We start from the raw sequence: 19,347 nt of genomic DNA on the forward strand, positions 1-19,347 counted from the left end.
AGATAGTCCTTTCTATTTGAAGGGGGTAGAAAAACATTTTTTGGTACATTTCTGGTACTTTTTGGGGTTGTGTATTGATGGGAAACAATTTTTTTGTTTATTTACCTTCAGCATTGGGAAAGCTTGACCCAATGCTTATTACAAGTTTCAGACCAAGTGGAAAAAATTACCCTTTTTGGGGCCCCCTATGTAAGAGAAAAGTCCAATTTAAAGGGGTATTAGGAGATAAATTTGATACTGAGAAGATAACTTGTTTAATATAGGAGCTACAACATATGACTAGCTTTAACTAAAACAGGAATACATTACTAGGGCTAGCATGTATATAGGACCATCAGGGGACAGTTGTGTTTTTGTGAGTGAATTGAATATTATATTTGGAAACAGCACAAACAAAACAAATCAAGTAGTGTTCACTTTGTCCTTATGACAGTTATAAAATCTTGTGTATATTTACTAATATATTTGTATTCCTATTATAGTATCAAGAATACTTAGTATAGTCACAAGTTGGGTAAACCTTCACACTTGCCTTCCTAAAAATTCATTGCCCCTACCCTCTAAAAGAATCTTTTAAATTTTCTCATCATGGTAAACAAAACATTAAGACTGCATTTGAGCATCCAACTCATTTGCTCAATATTAAGTTCACTGGGTGTAATCCATAAAAGATAACAACAAATACTTATCTGGCAACTTGACAACTGGAATGCTAAATATTACTAGGTGAATATCAATATTAATCACATGTACTCCACTGTTAACATAACTTATCCATAAACCCCTGAAGATGTGTAGCTTTTCAAAATTACTTCCTCTTTTTATTCTCTGCTTATAATTTCACATATCCTTTTTATTTTTGAAAATATTAATTTTTGTTTATATGTGACATCACTTATCCTCATTAATTTTCCATTTTCTATTATTAGTAGTTGTAATTCACCCAGTACCTTATTCAGACTGTTTCAAGTAGTATTCCTACCAACCTCTAATATCAGTTATGTCTCATGAAAAACTAAATAATTAGGCATGCCAGATAAGTAATTTGGGAATGCTTGAGCACATTAAAGTTTCCTATTTTCAAAGCCAACCAATTTTGAGCAATATTTGTTTGGTATCACTTTTAGCATTCCCATTCTAAGAGGAAAGACTATGAAATTGTGGAAACTACCTGAAAAGATTCTAAAATATTGCTTGTACCATTGAACAATGCTGACCATTAAACTTTATCCCAACCTCTTCCCCTAATGTGCAAAGAAGGTAAAGGCACCAATGATTTGACTGTTGCTATAAAAGAAAAATTTCTCCTCTGGAAGGCTTAATTCAAGGACTTTTGGTTTGAAAAGGGTTTCAATATGTAGAAGAAACAACTAAGAATCTAACTGTTTGATGAGAAATGTGAAGTTTCATCAGAACAGCCCTCTGATTTTTCTGAAATTGGAGTGTTTTCACCAACAAATTCAACAGAATAATAAAGTTACTTGTTTTAGATGCAAGTTTGAAACCCACTTTGATATGTGTCAAAATGTTTAGGGAATGCTTGTTGGTGGATCCTGGTGCATTCAACATGACTATTCTTTTTACTTCATTTCTTTATTTCTCTTCAACTTTGTTTATTGTATAAACATATAAAACTAAGCAAAAACAAAAAAATTGTATCAAGTATAGGAACAAAATCAGATAATCATATGGAGTATAATTGTGTGAACTAAGTCATACGACTTTTCTTTTTTTCCCGATGCTTCATATATGCCACAATAATAGGATCTCCAAATGCTATCTGGAATGCTCCACTTCCTCTTAGATTTAACAGTCCAGCAAAGATTTCTTTATTATTCAAAGTGAAAATATTGTCAACATTTTGGAATTTCAAAGTTAATCTGCCATTTTAACCAATTAAAAAAAATTTGGGTTTTACTATTGGTTGTCTGGATAGCCCAGAATCCTTGAAATATGGATGTCCTACTTAAGATTATTGGAAATTTGTGACACCAAGGAGTTTAACATGTTTCACTAGCATTTTGGATATGATAGGGTCTAAGAAAACAGGAGTGGACTTCAAGAATCTTAAGGAATTTATTGTCATTATATTTGAGTTAGTGGAATTTACTTTCATATGTCAATTTTTAGCTTCATCTAAAGCATTTTAGATAATGTATATGTACAAATACATAATGGGTAGGATTTTGAGGGGGTTACTTTTGATGTTTCTGTGAAATGCTTTAAGGATCAGCAAATCTACATATTCATACCTTTTAGAGAATCTTCTACTAATTTCATTAGTCAATACTAGATAAAAGTGGTCCTACCAAGGTTCCTTGAGGAATTCCATGCTAAGTAGGGAGGGGTTCAAAGAAAAATTTTTTGTACATATTTAAATTAAGGTGTTGTTATCAACCAAGTCAAATGCTTAAAAATAATAACATGGTATTAGGCCAAGCAACAGCTCCTCAGATGATGGAAACATCTATCATCAAATTGGTAAAACCGCAATTTGAAAAAAATTACCTTTCTTAATATTTTTTCATGCGAAATTTTATTAGAAATAATAGTTATCAAAATCTCTCGTTTTTGAGAAAGTACCTGTAAATTTGACAACTATGATTTTGTCAGAGGACCCTTGAATATTGACACCACTTGTTTCTTATCTGTTTTACATGTTCAGTGAAGTTTTGACAGTCACCTATATTTTCGACAGGGTCTGTTGCTGTCAGTCAAAAATTTCGACAAGGTTACTATAAGATATTCTCAAAAGAAATTAATTTTTAGATAGAAGCTAATATCTATGTTTGAATCCAGCTGAAGGAACATTTTTAGTTCGTCAGGTATTCCACTACATCAGACAAGAATTTTCAACACTTGGAACCTAGTTTTGTCAATATAACATTTGCTGCCATTTTAATCTAACTATATCAAGAGAAAGCCAATGTGGCTACATTTGAGAAAAGATTGGATGTATCTTGAAACATTGGTGCTGATCCTAGCTTTTTTTTTGCAAAAAAAAAAATAACCCAGTAATGACAGTTTGAACATTACATTGCTAAAAAGTTGTCAGGAGCTCATTTGTGTCAAAAGCAGGAAACTGATTGAATGTAATATTCTTTTCTGATCTGGGTGTATATGCAATAGTATCCACATTTTGCACTGTCAAAATATAATGACATGTTCAAGAGATGGTGTTCCAAGTCATGATTAAGCAGAGTTATCCTGTTTTGAAAGATGATCTGGACAGTGGTCCCAAAATTGTACTGTTGAATCATCGGTTCTTTTACCCTTTATTGCTCAATTCTATGTACTGAATGAATTTTTGATAGCTCAATCCTTCCTTTGTAGTAATTTCGAAGTAAACAAGCTGCAGAAAGAGAAAGGAAAGAAAATTTGGACAATATATTCACACATAAAGGCAGAGGCATCATTAGCCATAAGTTTATAGGGGGGGGGGCAATGGATTTTAGCATCTGGCTGGTCATTTTTGCTAGCTGATTTGGGTGATATTGTTATTAGAATTACTTCATTTTTTTTGTTTTACCAACTGAGACTGATTTTTTTCCTTGATTTTACATCATACATATATTTCCATCAACCCATTTACCCTACTTAAAGAATGTTTGAGCCAGTAAAATAGTGCCTCACACCACTATTTTGCCAACTCAAATCGCTTTTATCAACTGGATGAAAACATCTTGAGGTCATCCCCTCATACATGATACTCTTGCATAGGAGGGAGGGTGATGGGTAGAACCTGCATTCACAAATGATATTTGTAAGTATTTTAGAATGTTTTACTAAATTTTAAGAATTTTTAGTGTTTCCTTCTGGAGAGTTGAAATGCTGAACAGATACTATTGTTTCTTTTTGTTTCAAATTATTGTGAGCGGGAGCTGAATTTCAACTGGGAGTCTACAATAACTCCAAGGTCTCTCCTCCTGAACATGCTCCAGTATGTGGTGACTCCTAGGGTTTTGGGTCATTAGGTATTGTTGCTGGGGGTTATTGTGTCCAAAGTGTATGACCTTGCATTTTTCAGCAACTAATACTTGAATATGACTGTAACACCCCCCCCTCCCAAAAAATGTCTTATGTTAAAAAATCCTAAATATTGCTGTGAAAATCTTGTGTTTTGATTTTGTCTGATTGTCTGTTTTTAATCTTTTTGGCCTGAAAACGTTGAAGCACTATTTTGCTGCTGTTGAACACATTTTAGTAATTACTATGATTTTAAAAACTGATTTTTCCTAACAAGTATCTGTGAAACCAATGAGCATCCCCTGCCTTCTCAATAAATAATAAGATTCAACATTTCTTTCTTAATATACATTTGGCATTAGCACATGTTTACCGTTTGTTGGAGGAGTAAAGATTAAGGCCCTTTATAGAAATCTATCATCGTTCATGTTTTTTTTTAAATCTAATCTCCAAGAAATCTAAATCTCCATGTTTTTTTATTTTTCATAGGCAATGAAATGATGCTGCCTAAGTAAAAAGTAAAGTGGGCTCTATGCATTTATTTTTTTCATGGCTGATGGTATCAAGAATTGCATCAACTGTATATACTTTGGAGGGGGCTCATTTGATTATAATGTAGAATTTCTAGTGTCCTTTTTAAGAGTCTCAAGTCATTATAGGTTTTCTAGGACCTAGTCTTTTCCTTTTAGCTACCCCCCCCCCAAAGAAATATCTTTTCAAAATGTCCAGGACTTGAGGTATTCTACATAGTTGAAAGGTCCAATTACTATGCCTTCAGGGAAGACATATCCCCCACAACCTTTGAAGTATTGGCTGTAATTTATGCAAGTTGCTCAATAGTTATATGTAGGTTATGTTATTTGGAAAAGGGGTATATTTGATCCTGGATCTTGAAAAAAGCTCAGGGTATTAAGATGAAACTTTTAAGGGATGTGAAGCTAAATTATAACACACTCTGTGCATATAGGTCATATAAAGGGTATCAGTAATGTTGAAGCTATAGCTTAGGGGTATTTAACTGAAACCTTTAGTGCTAATACTACTATTATTGAACCAAATATAGAGTAGAAGTGAATCCAGGTTGTCAAAATGGCACAGATGCAATATCTCAGGAATGAAATATGTTTTAAGTTGAATCTGTTAAGGACAGTTCATGGGGATGTAAAACTAAATCAAAAGGTACCATGTGTATTAATGTGTCAAAGAAGGTTCTTGTAGATGTAAAAATAAATCAAAAGGCACCATGTGCATTCAGGCTGTCAAAATGGTAGGCTATATCACTATATCAGCAATATTATCTACATTCACACATCAGGATACACACCAAAAGATTGATAGTGATTCTGAGAAGGCTCTTATTTTTAACCAAATTTTTCCTTCAGTTTTTGTTAAAACACAGCCAATTCATTCAAGTGAAGCTAATTTTGCATCTCAAGTAGAGTCGATTGCGTCGTCGGACATTCTTGTTCCATTTGATGATTCAGATTTGTCATTGGCTGAAGTTCATACTATTCTTATAAAATTAGATACATCTAAAGCGCCGGATATAGACGGTTTCACGAACATAATGATAAGACAAATTGCTCATGAAATTGCAGAACCACTTACCTATATATTTAACTTATCTTTGATGCATGGATTGTGTCCGTCAGGGTGGAAGAAGGCCTTGGTAAAGCCACTTCACAAAAGTGGCTCCATGTCGGCTTTTAAAAACTCGGCCGATTTCAATTACGTCTATTTTTTTGCCGAGTGATGGAAAAGTTGATTGTTTCACGCGTTCAAAAGTATTTTGATGGAAATCATCTTTGGAATCCTGCTCAGCATGGTTTTTGAAAAAAATAGGTCTTGTAATGCTCAGCTTCTTGAGGTTACTTTGGACTTTCAACGTTTTGCCAGTTCAGCTATACCCTTTGACTGCATTTACATCAACTTCTCGAAGGCATTCGACAAAGTCTCAATACCCACCCTTCTTAAAGAATGTGCAGCTTATAAATTGGGTAAAAAAAACAATTGTATTTATTGCTGATTATCTAAATGGACGAACTCAGCAGGTTGTTGTTGGTGAAGCTATGTCATCCTCAATTGATGTGTTAAGCGGAGTCCCCCAGGGTAGCTGCCTGGGTCCAATTTTATTTTGTTTATTTATTAATGATCTGCCTTCCTCTGTTCAGCATTCTGCTGTCAAGATGTTCGCGGATGATGTAAAACTTTATCTACCAGTACAAGATCAAAACGATGTGCAACTTTTATAGGAGGATCTTGACTCTCTAACTTATTGGTGCGAATCTAATTCCATGTTCATAAACCCTTCTAAGTGTGTTGTTCTAAACTATGCTCGTAAACTCCCACCTGTGCATAGTCACCAGCTGTCTGGCACACAAATCCCTACTAACGAAATAGTGCGTGACCTTGGCGTTTACTTTGATACCCAATTGAAATTTGATAAGGATGTTTTCGGAAATTGTAAAGAATGCAAATTAGCGTTTATCGTCTATAAGGAGAAGCTTTAGTAGGTTTAACCTTCGTAATCTCGTACTACTATACAAATAAATGGTCCGCCCGCTTCTTGAGTATAATACTTCTGTTTGGTTTCCATTAAGTCTAACGGATGAGCATAGGATAGAAAAGGTTCAGAGAAGGGCCACTAGATTGGTCCCATACCTTCAGCACCTTTCCTATCTGCAGAGACTTTCTAGGCTTCAACTCCCGTCGTTGAAGTTTTGTAGACGTCGCAATGACCTTGTAAATGTGTTTCGTATAATTAAAGGAGTCGATGATGTTGATCCAAATTTATTTTTGAAATTTAGCCATTATCACTCTACTCGTCAGCATAATTATAAACTATATCCCCCAAAACCACTGAAAAAAATTGGTCAATTATCTTTTATTAGTAGAATTGCCGGACCATGGAATGGTTTGCCTTTGGAGGTTCTTGAGGCAGAGACTGTTCGAATTTTTAAGGGTGCATTAGTAAATACGCCTTTTTATTTAGACGCTTTTGTTGTGTAGTGTCGTATTATTTAGAAGTTTTTTCTGTTTAGTTTGTCGTTGCCAATTTACTTTAGATTAGTATTATGATTTTGTGTTTTTGTGTTTTTGCGACAAGCATTGATGCTTACCGCTATTCGTAATAATAAATAAATAAATATCCTAGGAACAGCAAAGGGTATTAAGTTGAAACTTTCAGGGCTACTAATGCAACTATTACTACAACTATCTATGCTACTACTCCTGATGTGACTACTTATGGGTGTGACTACTTATGAATGCGACTATGACTACTTGCAACTGCAGTTACTTGTTGATACTTCCAACTGTGATTACTTTGAGACTATGAATACTTTGCAACTCTGGCTACTTGTAGCTGTGCCTGCAACTACTTGTGACAGCAACTGCAACTACTTGGAACTGCAACTGCAACTACTTGGAACTGCAACTGTGACGACTTGCAACTCCTATTTCTGCTGCAATCTTGACTGCTGCTACTGCTATTACTGTTGGAAAAGAGTTTAAATGCATCCAGGTTGTCAAAGATGGGATATATCATGAACACAATTGGGTATTAAGTTGAAACTTTCAGGGAAAGTTGAGGCAGATCTAAAACTACATCAAAAGACGCTACCTGTATCCAGATTTTCTAAAAGGCATCTATACAATGTTCAAGGAAAAGCTAAAGGTATTATACTGGAACTTTTAGGGCATGTTTGTTGTGGGATGGTTGATTAATATATTCAAGGCTATAGCATCATGAGGGTCTGTTTTCTTCGGCCCTGTAAAACCTCAAAGGCTAAGCAGATTTTCAACCTATTTACTTGAATATTATTCCCTATACCCCTCTATGTAAAGCACTATAGTATAACTATTACTAAATTTTTGCACATAATTTTGTACAAAATATAAATAGCATGCCTAAATCTTGAATTTTATGCAGAAAAACCAAAAAAGATTAATATATTGATTTATTAACCAGTAAAAAAGACTGTAAATTAAAAACAAACATAAAAGAAAAGCTAAAGATGACCATAAATTGCTATTAATAACTAAATGTAACCCTAAACAACCAAGTCAGATATAAAATGAACAAAATTTACCACAAACAAAAGCAGGGGTAATGCTCCCTAAGATCAAAACATCAATTGCACTTTACATGAAAGAAAATACATTTTTAAATTTTTCTTCTTTAGCGTTTATAAATTCAAAAATGTTCAGATTTTCAGGAATAAATATCAGTATTTATTAAACTATCAATCTGCAATTTATTTGTTCTTTTCAGCGATTTTGGTCATTATACTATTTTTTTCGTGTTTTGACAAATTAAAACACATAGCCTGAAATAGAAGTTGTTTTTAGTGAAGCACTAATGACGTTCTGGTGTTTAGAATGCTGGAGCATAATAATTTCTGTTCACTCTATGCCTGTTTGAGTATTTGTACTAATTCTTGTTTGTTCTTAGTTTGACTTGGTTACTTATTGTAATGTCTGTTTGTTTTGGCTTCATTTTATTTATTAAATAAAAAAAAACAAGTTTTTTTTAACCGAAAGTAAGGAGCGACATTAAAACTTAAAACGCACAGAAATTACTTCGTATATGAAAGAGGCTGCTTCCTCGTCAACGCCCCGCTCTTTACGCTAAAGTTTGACTCTTTCTCTCAATTCTTCTTTTTAAAACAGTAAAAAACTTTAGCGTAAAGAGCGGGGCGTTGATGAGGAAGCAGCCTCTTTCATATACGAAGTAATTTCTGTGCGTTTTAAGTTTTAATGTCGCTCCTTACTTTCAGTTAAAAAAAACTTGCTTTTTTATTTAATTTCTGACGTTTTTGAATCAATGCATGTTTTGATTTTGGCTCTCCGCAGAGGAATATTCAAAACGAAATTTGCATTTTTTTTTTTTTTTGGCGGCGGCTAAATGGCTCTCTCATAATTTTGATCGAATGATTTTGAGAAAAAAAAGAGCGGGGGACGAAGCCTAGTTGCCCTCCGATTTTTTGGTTAATTAAAAAGGCAACTGGAACTTTTAATTTTTTACGAATCTTTTTATTGGTAAAAGATTTACGTAACTTATAAATTAGCTTACGTAAAGAACTTTTGTATTCTCATGTTTTTATTACATATATGAGGGGATTCGCCCCATCGTCAGTACCTCGCTCTTTACACTAAAGCTTAAATTTTATCCCAATTCATTAAGAATGACCCCTGAATCACAAAAGCCGTAGAATAAATAGTTGAAATTACTAAAAATACTTTAGCGTAAAGAGCGAGGTATTAGAAGGAGGTGAGCCCCTCATATGGGTAATAATTTCTGTTTGTTTTAAGTTTTATTGCTGTTCCTTACTTCCAGCTGAAAAAGCTTTTTCACTTTTATTTTTTAATTTTTTTTTTAAATAATGCTAGTAAATCCTGCTCTCCCTTTATGGAAGTTTTCTTCTCCCATGACAAATTCTCGATGGAAAGTTCCCCCAGCATATCCCCCTCTTCTCAACCCCTCCCCCAACCAAAAAAATCCTCCTGAAAACGCCTGTATACTTCCCAATAACCATTACTATATGTAAGCACAGGTCAAAGTTTGTAACTTGTTGCCCCTCCCATGGGGACTGTGGGGGAGTAAGTCGTCCCCAAAGACATAGTTATAAGGTTTTTCGACTACGCTGAATAAAATGGCTATCTCAGAATTTTGATCCGTTGACTTCGGGAAAATAATTAGCGTGGGAGGGGGCCTAGGTGCCCTCCAATTTTTTTGGTAACTTAAAAAGGGCACTAGAACTTTTCATTTCCGTTAGAATGAGCCCTCTTGCAACATTCTAGGTCAACTGGGTCGATACGATCACCCCTGGGAAAAAAAAACAAAAAAAAACAAACAAACAAAAAATAAATAAACACGCATCCGTGATCTGCCTTCTGGCACTAGAACTTTTCATTTCCGTTAGAATGAGCCCTCTTGCTACATTCTAGGACAACTGGGTCGATACGATCACCCATGGGAAAAAAAACACGCCTTCTGGCAAAAAATTCCACATTTTTGTAGATAGGAGCTCGAAACTTCTACAGTAGGGTTCTCTGATACCCTGAATCTGATGGTGTGATTTTCGTTAAGATTCTATGACTTTTGGGGGGTGTTTTCCCCTATTTTCTAAAATAACGCAAATTTTCTTAGGCTCGTAACTTTTGATGGGTAAGACTAAACTTGATGAAACTTATATATTTAAAACCAGCATTAAAATGCGATTCTTTTGATGTAGCTATTGGTATCAAAATTCCTTTTTTTAGAGTTTTGGTTACTATTGAGCCGGGTCGCTCCTTACTACAGTTCGTTACCACGAACTGTTTGATTGTATATGATCTATGGTTGTATGATTAAATTATTACCGAACTTTATTTCTGCTCCTCATTGGTTTAATATAACTCATTATGGTACTTTTCTTTGAACATTTTTTTTTTTATAGAAAAAAGTTTTTTTTTTATTCATCACATAAAGAAAAAGATCTTGAGGGTTCCCACTTTCAAATGCAATCAATTTGAAGTCATGTGTTTTAGTTTTATGCCACATAAATATAGTGGTGCCAATTCATGATTTTTTTGGGGGGAGGGGCTAAATATATATTTCAACCTCTCAGGGATACAATTTTACGTCTTATTTTGTTACTTTACAATGACAATGCCAAAAAGGGGATTTTTAATTAAAAATGCTGAAAAACATTTTTTGAAATTAGTAAAGGGGCAAAAATCTGCTGGAGCTCATAGGGGGAGCCCATAGCTGCTTGAGCTCAAGCAAAGACACATCTTGAGCTATTTAGATTAAAGTCAAAGTTTGCCAATAATGCCTAGTTCTCTGTAGAAAGAAACAAAAGCCAACCAAAGAAAAAAACAAACTTCCACCTACTTTGGGGTATACCAAATTAATGTTGTTTTTTTAAAATTTTCATTCTTCTTTTTTCAGTCAATATGAAAAAAGGTTAGTCCTTTTTGAGCATTGTAAGCCCTTGCAGCCATATTTGACTTCGCTTTTTTCAGCACTGTGGTTCCTTTGGGTCAGAGACTTATGATATTATATCAAATAAAAAGGAGACACGCAGTTTTGTGCCTATCTTTAGGCATCATAGATTTTTTTTTTGTGCTGTATTCTGGGTGAGGTTAGGACAATCTGCATACACATAACATGTTTTGATTTAGTTCAATACTACCCTCAACACTCTTTGAAAGGTTCGCCTGAATGGCCTTCGTCTTTTTGGACAGCGAAGTTCAAATATGCATACTTTTCTCAAAAACATATACTATATACAAACAATGGACGAGTTGCGTTGCTCACAGGCCTTGTCCTGAGGATTGTGGGGAGGTTCACATCCCCAGAGACATAATTACTGGACCTTTTAACAATACTACACAAAATAGCTCTCTTGAAGTTTGGATCAGATGTGTTTTGGGGATTGATAAGCTTGTAGGGGAGGGGTTGGCTGCCCTCCATTCACTTTTGACTCTTAAAAAGGGCACTAGAACTGCCGACTTCCAATCAAATAAATCCCATCTGATCTGAAGTTTATACAACCACCTGTTCCGTAAAAACCTTATATGCCCCAAGGCATAACGTACCACCCTTGCTCCTTGGCTTGTTTCCACCCCAAAGGCATTGTTATATGCTCTCTGGACTATTCTGAACAAAATGACTATCCTACTTTTCGATCAGGTACATTTTGGGAAAAGAGGATGTCAGGGAGGGGGGACTAGCTGCCCTCCATTACTTTTAACTCTTAAAACGGAACGAGAACTCTAAATTTCCAATTTAAAGAGCCTTTTCTAAAGTTCACACAACCGCCCCTTCGAGAAAAACTTTACATGCCGTGTGGCATAACTTACAACCCTTTCCCCCCGATTCTGGGGGGTGGGGTTGTGTCAACACCAAAGGCCTTTTTATGTCATGTTTTGACTGTTTTGAACAAATGGCTATCTCAAAATTTATATAAGCTTCGTTTGGGGAAAATAAAACGTGGGGCTGGGTTCTGATTTCCAATCCAATGAACCCCTTCGAAGTTTATACAACCTACCTTCCCACTAAAGCCTTATATGCCCCAGAGCATCACTTACAACCCTTGTCTTGAGGGCTCTGGGGGCTTGTCATCTTCAAACGCCCTGGACCTTTCAACTGCACTGACCAAAATGGCTGTCTTAAAATTTTGATTGGATGTGTTTGGAGAAATGATGGGTGTAGGGGGGCTGGTTGTCCTCCAGTCACTTTTGACTAATAGAAAGGGTACTAGAATTCTCAATTCCTAATCGAATGAGCTCCTATCGTTGTCTAAAAAAAAAATAATAATAATAATAATATATTGTGCCCACATTGCTCTTTATTTAGGCAGCACTGTTGTGCTGTCTATGAAACTATTTTTTTTCATGCGCCAGGATGGGTGTCATGCAGAAGTGAAAAATTCTTTTCACATACCAATAACTGTTATCCATTTGTTTTCAGATACCAATAACTGTTAGAAAAGAAGGAGAGACATCATCAGATAGTGCTTTAGTTATGAAATGTGGTTTCAAAATTGGAGGAGGAATAGACCAAGATTATAGAAAAAATCCTCATGGCTACAGTGATAATGTAAGTGCATTTTAGTTTTATTAGCAAGAATAGGCTTGTGAAATTTACCCGGTTTCCTATAATAAAATCGAGACATCAACCTCAGTCTTTTGGATGACAGTCTAACTACATGATAAGGCGAACACTTAATTCGATACTCATTTTACATACATAGGCAAATTCATCAAATGTACTTAACAGTAAGTTACATTGGATAAATGTAGGGCATTATATTCAAGACATAAAAGAGGCATTAAAGCAGGGTCGTATACATAACTTGGGCATGGGGTGTGGGGTGCAATATTAAAGTACCAGGACATTGAAAAAAACCTGTTTTTTTTAAATTGATTAAGTTTTAACCTACACAACAATACATATCTTAAAAAATAGGAAAACGCAAGAACTCAGTTTTCAAGGAAAAAGACTTCCATTGCAGTTCGGTAGTTTTATGCTTAGCGGGTGCCAAGTTTGGTGACAAAGAATATGTGTGAATATTTGGCAGAAAATGGGTAAAAAATAAATTTCATTGTGGAGCTCTAAAAACTGCAGCTTTCTGATCACTATAGCAAAAGACAAAAAGTACCATGAATCTAAATTGTGCATTAATATGTATACTATTAAAAATTGTTCAAGATTAAAAACACTAAATTGTTAGTTAATTGATTTACCTACAAAATATAATTTTAGAAAAACCGATTAGACTGTTTTATTCTGTTATATTTATCCCTTTAGTTGACTATTGACACACCAAGAGTCCTTCTTTTCTCCTGATTTAAAAATATCACTTTCTTTACTTAATTTTTGCATGTCATTAGCCTAGATTGAACATAGTAGTTGTACCATCCCATTGGTTGTTGTATTGCTTGACGATCACTGCAGATAAATTGGGTCTTACAATGGTTTGGTTTGTTTTGTGAATAACTAATGTTTCCGCTTGTTTCTTTCCATGATTCAAACGTGGCAAAAAAAGAAGAGAATTTACAGAACAAGAAAGTTTTTTGTATTTTTATAATAATCAAAAGAAAAATAGTAGAAAATCCTGGTTTTCATTTATGACTAGATGTAAGATGAACCAGGAGGATAAAACATGTTTTTGTTTTGATGTCCTTGGTTCTTTAAGATTCTATTATTCTCGTCAACTCGTGCCATCTTTTGCATCTAATTACATTTAAGAGATGTTGTGTCCTATTGTACTTTTTACTCTTTCTCTCGACCCTACTTTTTAAAACAGTAAAAAAATTTAGCATAAAGAACGGGGCATTGATGAGGAAGCAGCCCCTTTCATATACGAAGTAATTTCTGTTCGTTTTAAGTTTTAATGTCGCTCCTTACTTTCAGTTAAAAATACTTGTTTTTTTTTTATTTAATTTCTGAACGTTTTTGAATCAATGCATGTTTTGATTTTGGCTCTCCGCAGAGGAATAATTAAAACAGAATTGACATGTTTATTTTTTTGGCTAAATGGCTTTTTCATAGTTTTGATCGAATGATTTTGAGAAAAAAAGGAGCTGGGGAGAAAGCCTAGTTGCCCGCCGAGTTTTTGGTTACTTAAAAAGGCAACTAGAACTTTTAATTTTTTACGAATGTTTTTATTAGTAAAAGATATACGTAACTTATAAATTAGCTTACGTAACGAACTTTTGTATTCTCATGTTTTTATTACATATATGAGAGGGTTCGCCACCTCGTCAGTACTCGCCCTTTACACTAAACCTTAAATTTTGTCCCAATTCGTCAAGAATGATCCCTGAATCACAGAAACCGTAGAATAAATAGTTGAAATTACTAAAAATACTTTAGCGTAAAGAACGAGGTATTAGGAGGAGGTGAGCCCCTCATATGCGTTAATAATGTCTGTTCGTTTTAAGTTTTAATGCTACTCCTCACTTTCAGGTGAAAAACTTTTTCATATTTATTTTTTCATTGTTTTTTTTTAAATAATGCTAGAAAATCCTGCACTCCCTTCATGGGAATTTTCTTCCCCCATGACAAATTCCTCGATGGAAAGTTCCCCCAACATATCTCCCTCTTCTCAACCCCTCCCCCAGCCAAAAAATCCTCCTGAAAGCGTCTGTACACTTCCCAATACCCATTACTATATGTAAGCACTGGTCAAAGTTTGTAACTTGTAGCCCTTCCCACGGGGACTGTGGGGGAGTAAGTCGTCCCCAAATGCATAGTTATAAGGTTTTTCGACTACGTTGAATAAAATGGCTATCTCAGAATTTTGATCTGTTGACTTTGAGAAAATAATTAGCGTGGGAGGGGGCCTAGGTGTCCTCCAATTTTTTTGGTCACTTAAAAAGGGCACTAGAACTTTTCATTTCCGTTAGAATGAGCCCTCCCGCAACATTCTAGGACCACTGGGTCAATACGATCACCCCTGGGAAAAAAACACAAACAGACAAACAAATAAACACGCATCCGTGATCTGCCTTCTGGCAAAAAATACAAAATTCCGCATTTTTTAGATAGGAGCTTGAAACTTCTACAATAGGGTTCTATGATACGCTGAATCTGATGGTGTGATTTTCGTTAAGATTCAATGACTTTTAGGGGGTACTTCCCCCTATTTTCTAAAATAAGGTAAATTTTCTCAGGTTCGTAACTTTTGATGGGTAAGACTAAACTTGATGAAACTTATATATTTAAAATCAGCATTAAAATGCGATTCTTTTGATGTAGCTATTGGCATCAAAATTCCAGTTTTTAGAGTTTGGGTTACTATTGAGCAGGGTCGCTCCTTACTACAGTTCGTTACCACGAACTGTTTGATTGGATGTAAGAGATGTTGTGTCCTATTGTTGAGTTTTGCTTATCTCCCCCGTCCCCTCCCTTGCATCTGGAATAACCTTCTGAAAACATCTCTAAATCAAAGATATAAAAATACACAAAATTATTGCAAATGTACATATCAAAGGTATACTGCATTATGAATTGACTCTCAAAGGATGCCATGGAATCTGGGCTATTGGTTAGCTATTACCCCTAAAATTTAGAAAATCAAGTTTAAGTTTTTTGCTTTTTGTTCATGTTTGTTTGTAAAACGTTTATCATATAGCCCTACCGCTTCACAAAAAGAATACTATTAAGGTATTTCTGTATAACTCTACTATCATAGAAATAAACTGTTCTTTACAAAACCCACTAGATATAGGAGTTTCCTTTCAAATGAGTCCTTGGACAGCTCTTTATGATGTATCAGTGCTGCCAATGCAAAATAAGAGAGTTTCCTTGTTGTTCAATCCAGGGGAATGTTTAGTTTTCAACGTCATATGAAGAATGCAACAAGTTTTGAATATCTCCTTTCTGTGAACGTCAGAAAATCCCCCCCTCCCGGTGAAAATCTTCCAGATAGTTCTCATAATTACTTCTAAACCAGCGTTGTCTTAGGAGGGGGAGAGAATACATCAACCCAATTTTTGCTCTTGTATAAAATTGAGAAGTACTAAGTCATCAAACCCCTTTAGTCCTCAGTTGTGTAGATTATGAGCTAGTGTTTGATTCATCCAATAGAAGGGCTTTAGGGGAGGGTTTTTTTCTTGTATGGTACAAAACGGGGAAAAGTCTATGGTTTTCTCTTAGTTAGAATAGTAAAGAACAAACCAAAGGGAGTCAGGTAATGAGGTCAGTCAAGTATGGCACCACGCCTCAGAGAAGCAAATTTTCAAAAGATGCTTGGGCTATATTATTTTGTCAAAAGTTAAGTGTGTTCCATCATCATACAAACGAGGATTTGTTTTTTTTTCGAAAATTGCAATTTGTTTTAAAATGTTAGTTACTATGGACTAGAGGTCGTTCTTTACTATGACAGTTTAAAAAAAAAGGATTTTTCTTGGCTTGAACAGCCATGGAATTTTACTTGTTATTTAAGCCAAGGGACTGTAAGTTTTCTATATAGGGTTTTTGATCAAGGCGATTCCAATGGTGTCTTTTTGTTTTCATCTGATGGCATCTCAGGGATTTTTGTATATTTTTTTTTTTACTTTGGGCTGTATTCGTCCTTTACCAGGGAGTTTTTCAAATTATGTTTAGATGTTTCTTAGATTTCGAGTAATCTTTCCAGTTATCTAAGAGATAATTAAAATCCTAAAACAGCGAGAGAAACCCAAAATGTTATTATTGAAATTGCTGCAATCCAAACTATGCTAGGGAAACTGAAATTCAGTTACACTACGTAACTGAAAATGACTAAACGAAAATGGGAAGAACAATCATGACCAAAAAATGTGTTCCAAAATGGGATATGATAAATCAGTTTGAATCTACTTTAGGTAATTATTCAAATTGTCTTTGTTTTGCACGTTCGAACAAACATGACATCCAATGTTTGTTCATACTTTTGCTCCTTTTCTTTGTTGTGTGTATGTTTTTCGACACTTGCTTATTTTTTGAAATGACTTGTTGTGTAGCAATAGGAGCTGCTAAATCTTTTTAATAACAAACAGTTTTAATCTAGTTGCAAGATATTTAGGATAGTTTTCTCAGTGTTTTTTTTTTCGTTTTTTTTTCTTATACAAAACAATTTAATGTCCTTAGTGATGTGTGCTAAAAACATAATTTAAGCTAATTTGTTTTGCAGGGTATCTATGTAACTGAAATATATAGCGGAAGCCCAGCTGCTAAATCAGGCTTAAGAGTACATGACAAGATTTTACAAGTTAGTATATCAATGAGCTTTAATTCAAAGGGCCTTACCTGATATATTTTGTGAAGATGAGATGTATAACTCATCCCTCTAGGCTAATCGCGCGTCTGAACAGGTCCTCTGATTTCCTGAAATATATGTTAGCCCCCTCCCTCTACACCGATCATTTCCGAAAACAAACATCCAAACAAAGTTTTTAAACATCTATTTTTTCAGCATTATTGAAAGGTCCATCCGTATCCGTAAAACAAAGTCCATCGTAAAATAAAGTCCATCCGTAAAACATACCATCCGTATGCAGGTTGTCAAGAATAGTTTTGTGTTTGAAATTGAAACTTACATGGCCTGTTGTGGGGGATGTTGAACTAATCAAAAGACAATATTTGCATCACGATACTATAGCTTCTGCTCGTACAATTACTACTATTGCTACTATTATTATTACTGTTGCTACTACTACTGCCACTAAATCTATGACTACTGCTATTAATTCTTCTGCTGCTACTACTAAAACTATTTGTGCTACTGCTACTGCTACTAAAACTAAGTGTATTGAGGCAAAAATATTGGGCAATATTGAAACTGTTTCGAACTTAATCGAAACACACTTTGCCCACATAAATTGTCAATAAGACGTATCAGAAATGCTTTGGGGACGACTTTATGGTATTAACTTGAAAATTTCATCGTGTGCATCGTGTGCTGATGTTAAAAAAAAACAAAGATATTATATGCATACTGCTACTATTACTACTATTGCTACTACACAAACTAAGGGTATTAAGGGGAAGCTTTTAAGGAGTATTTAGGGGGATATTCAAGCAAGTCAAAACGAACTATGATCAAGTAGATTGTCAAATGGGTGACAAAGCAATATCACAATAACGACCTACATTATTAAGTTAGACCTTTCGTGGTAAGTTGTGCTGGATCTGAACTTTTACGGTTACTATGATGAATAACACTTAAGGGCATTAATTTAAAAGTTTTAGGGAACGTTAATGAGGAGTTCCCATTGCGACGAAAAAACTATGAATGCAGGTTTTTAATAGGGCATATAAGCAATATCATAGGCAGAGCTGCTCTATCATAGCTGGTAATATCATTAATCTTTCAAAGGGGCGAATTTGATTGAAAATTAAAAGTTATAATGTCCTTTTTTAGAGTCAAAAGTGATTGGAAGGCAATCAGCCCTTCTCTTTAGCCCACATTTTTCCAAACACTTCCAATACAAATTTAAGATGGTCATTTTCCTCAGCATAGAACGGTCTAGTAACTATATCTCTGGGGTTATGGGCTGGTCAATCAACATAGTTATGCAATTCGTTCATTATGCTTAAAAACTAAATGCTGCTTTAAAATTAATTCAAGACGCACTATGTGTATTTGCCAATAAGACATCTCAGCAAAATCCTAAGAACGACTTAGGGTATTAAGTTCAAACTTTCGGGGCTACTTCTATTGCTACTTCTGCTCTTAAAATTTAACTAAATCAAAAGAGTGTAAGCGTATTGAGGCTGTCAAAGGGCACAGATGGAATTTTCTGGAAATTCTATTAAGTTTTATTTTTCAGGTCAATTGAGGAGGTATAAAACTAAAATCAACGCTACTATTTGTCTCAAGATTTTCGAAAGGATGTATGTTGTTAAAAAGTGTTAAAAAAGTTTCTCCAGCATACAAATAGCGAGCAAAAATATAAATTCTTTTTTTCAAAATAAGTTGATTAATGAGTAAATCTACTAAAAATCATCATCAATGAATAAATGAAACCCAAAACAAACAGAAATTACAATACATAACCAAGTCAAACTCAAAACGAGCATAAATTAACATAAGTAAGGCTCACAACTCCTTTGCCTCAAGCTCAGAACATGATTTACACTTTACTGAAAAAAAAATAAAATTGAATATTCATTATCAGTTTAATATACATATGCTGATATTTATTCCTTAAAATCCTTATGGTTTTTTATTCATTAGAGTCAAAAAGTTAAAACATTAAAATTTGAATTTTTTTTTCAGTAAAGTGCAAATTATATTCTGAATAGGTAGGAAGGCCAGGCGTTGCTGTGTTGGCCTCAGGGTGCATGGTGCTGCAGTGCGTTGTTAGTAGAAGTTGTTGTTTCAAGATGGTAAAACACTGATAAATATTTCAGTCATGAATGAA

General features: G+C 34.6%; 2 protein-coding genes across 3 annotated transcripts in view; one reads left to right on the plus strand and one right to left on the minus strand.

Moving 5' to 3' along the window:
• Positions 1 to 5,704, minus strand: part of LOC136034718 (calcyphosin-like protein) — a 48,615-nt gene extending 42,911 nt beyond the window's left edge. The window contains exon 1 of one of the 2 annotated variants that reach the window (XM_065716079.1): positions 5,575 to 5,704. The gene's annotated coding sequence lies outside the window, so the exon portion shown is untranslated. Of the gene's footprint in view, positions 1 to 5,290; positions 5,437 to 5,574 lie in introns of those variants that run through there. The other variant, XM_065716078.1, reaches the window with a different exon arrangement.
• LOC136034719 (tax1-binding protein 3 homolog) overlaps positions 1 to 19,347 on the plus strand; it is a 32,603-nt gene that overhangs the window by 1,541 nt on the left and 11,715 nt on the right. Inside the window, exons 2-3 of the mRNA XM_065716081.1 lie at positions 12,425 to 12,553; positions 17,115 to 17,192. Coding sequence (XP_065572153.1) covers positions 12,425 to 12,553; positions 17,115 to 17,192 — 207 coding nt within the window. The remainder of the gene's footprint in view (positions 1 to 12,424; positions 12,554 to 17,114; positions 17,193 to 19,347) is intronic.

This window comes from Artemia franciscana, chromosome 13, assembly GCF_032884065.1.
Source record: "Artemia franciscana chromosome 13, ASM3288406v1, whole genome shotgun sequence".
Lineage (NCBI taxonomy): Eukaryota > Metazoa > Arthropoda > Branchiopoda > Anostraca > Artemiidae > Artemia > Artemia franciscana.